We start from the raw sequence: 1,543 nt of genomic DNA, 5'->3' as shown, positions 1-1,543 counted from the left end.
AGCTTAGCTCCAACTTAACTAAACATTCAGCTAGTGCTAATATTAGCTTAGCTCCAACAATTAAGCTAAATATTTAGTTGGAACTAGTATTAGTCTAGGTACCACTAAGCTAATTTTTACTTTATTGGAAGCTAAACTAATAGCTCAATTTTAACCAATATAAGTTAGAGCTAATAGTTTATCTCCAATACAAATGTTTAGTTAGAAAGCTAAATAATTAGTTTGAAGCTAAATATTTTTAGATTTAGCTCCATTGTAAGCAGTAAGTTAGCAAGCTAAATATTTATCTCCCAGATAAATGACTTTTGACTGTGTAACTTCACAAACACACATGTGGTGATGGTGCTGCCACTACCAGAGCAGCAGCCGCCATGCTCACAGCGGCAGCCAATCATCTGCCAGCAGAGGAAATGAAAGCCGCCAGCTGAACTTTGACCCACCTTGGTGACAACCGTGTGGTGCGTCCCGTGACTGGCTGGCGTGCTGGTGACCTGCACATACAGGTAGTCGTTGTCGATGAGAGGCCACGCCCCCTGCACCGCACATGTGTGGAAGTCGTCGCTGAAGGTTCGGATGTGTGGGTCTCCGAACACGCTGCAGTGCCGGTACTCAGGCGCCCGGCCCTCCCTGATGACGAAACTCCGCTCGTAGAGGCAGGCGTCCCCCGACACGGCGCCCTGTGGGCGGGGCCAGGGCCGGACCGTGGGCCCCGCCCGCGGGCAGCGGTGCTGGATCAGCAGGTCCTCGATGCCCTGCACCGCTGAGTGGTAGGCCAGGTCTCCGCGGCACGGCCGCGCCACCCGCTTGGTGCACAGGCTGTAGGAGCGCAGCGCGCTGCAGTACGCCGAGTCGCTGCTGAGCGCCGCGCCGCCACCGCCGCTCAGGTGGACGGTCGCAGCAACAAACTCAGAGTTACACCTCAGGATCCGGCAGGAAGCTCCCACTGAGGAGAGAAGGCTTCATATGGTCATAAAGTCTGGTTTTAATCTGGGCTTTTATTTTGAAAATGATGCTGGAAGCAAATCCACAGTTTTCATGAATAAACATTCAGACTGGCAGAAGTGTTTTTATTTATTCAGCCGTCTGACAGCAGAGGGGTCAAAACGTTTGTGCCTGAATTTGTTGCTCGTTGCGTTCTTCGGAAAAAAGAAATGACCAGATTTTTGGCTAGTTATTATTTTATAAAAACATAAATTTTTGTTTTGTCACTTTTATTTAAAGAAAAAGTAGCTAATTTGTCAGGACTCACTTTTTTTAACAAAGTGGCTAAATATGTCGCTAGTAGCTTTTTAGAAACGTCACCAGATTTACTGTTGCTAGTTATGTTTTGGAAAAAAAGTTGCTACATTTGCTAGATTTTTTGCAATTTGCTTTTTTTAACGAAATATTGCTAAATTTATTACTGGTCCTTTTTTTACAAAATCAACAGATTTGCTTTTTATAGAGAGAAAACTTTCTAAATAATCATTAAGTTGGCTGCTGTCCTTTCTCTTGTCCCTGGCCACGCCCCTTCCAACAACCTCCAATCACACCCAGACGTGGC

General features: G+C 46.2%; 1 protein-coding gene across 1 annotated transcript; it reads right to left on the bottom strand.

Moving 5' to 3' along the window:
• Positions 1-158: 158 nt before the first annotated feature.
• On the bottom strand, positions 159-957 carry LOC103461537 (hemojuvelin-like; the record flags this gene model as incomplete). The annotated part of the gene is made up of 1 exon (XM_008403814.2): positions 159-957. A coding segment is annotated over one exon (682 nt), but the record flags the coding sequence as incomplete, so codon positions are not given.
• Positions 958-1,543: the final 586 nt, after the last annotated feature.

Source organism: Poecilia reticulata, unplaced genomic scaffold, assembly GCF_000633615.1.
Source record: "Poecilia reticulata strain Guanapo unplaced genomic scaffold, Guppy_female_1.0+MT scaffold_2149, whole genome shotgun sequence".
Taxonomy (NCBI): Eukaryota; Metazoa; Chordata; class Actinopteri; order Cyprinodontiformes; family Poeciliidae; genus Poecilia; species Poecilia reticulata.
This window is presented reverse-complemented; position numbering and strand designations above follow the sequence as displayed.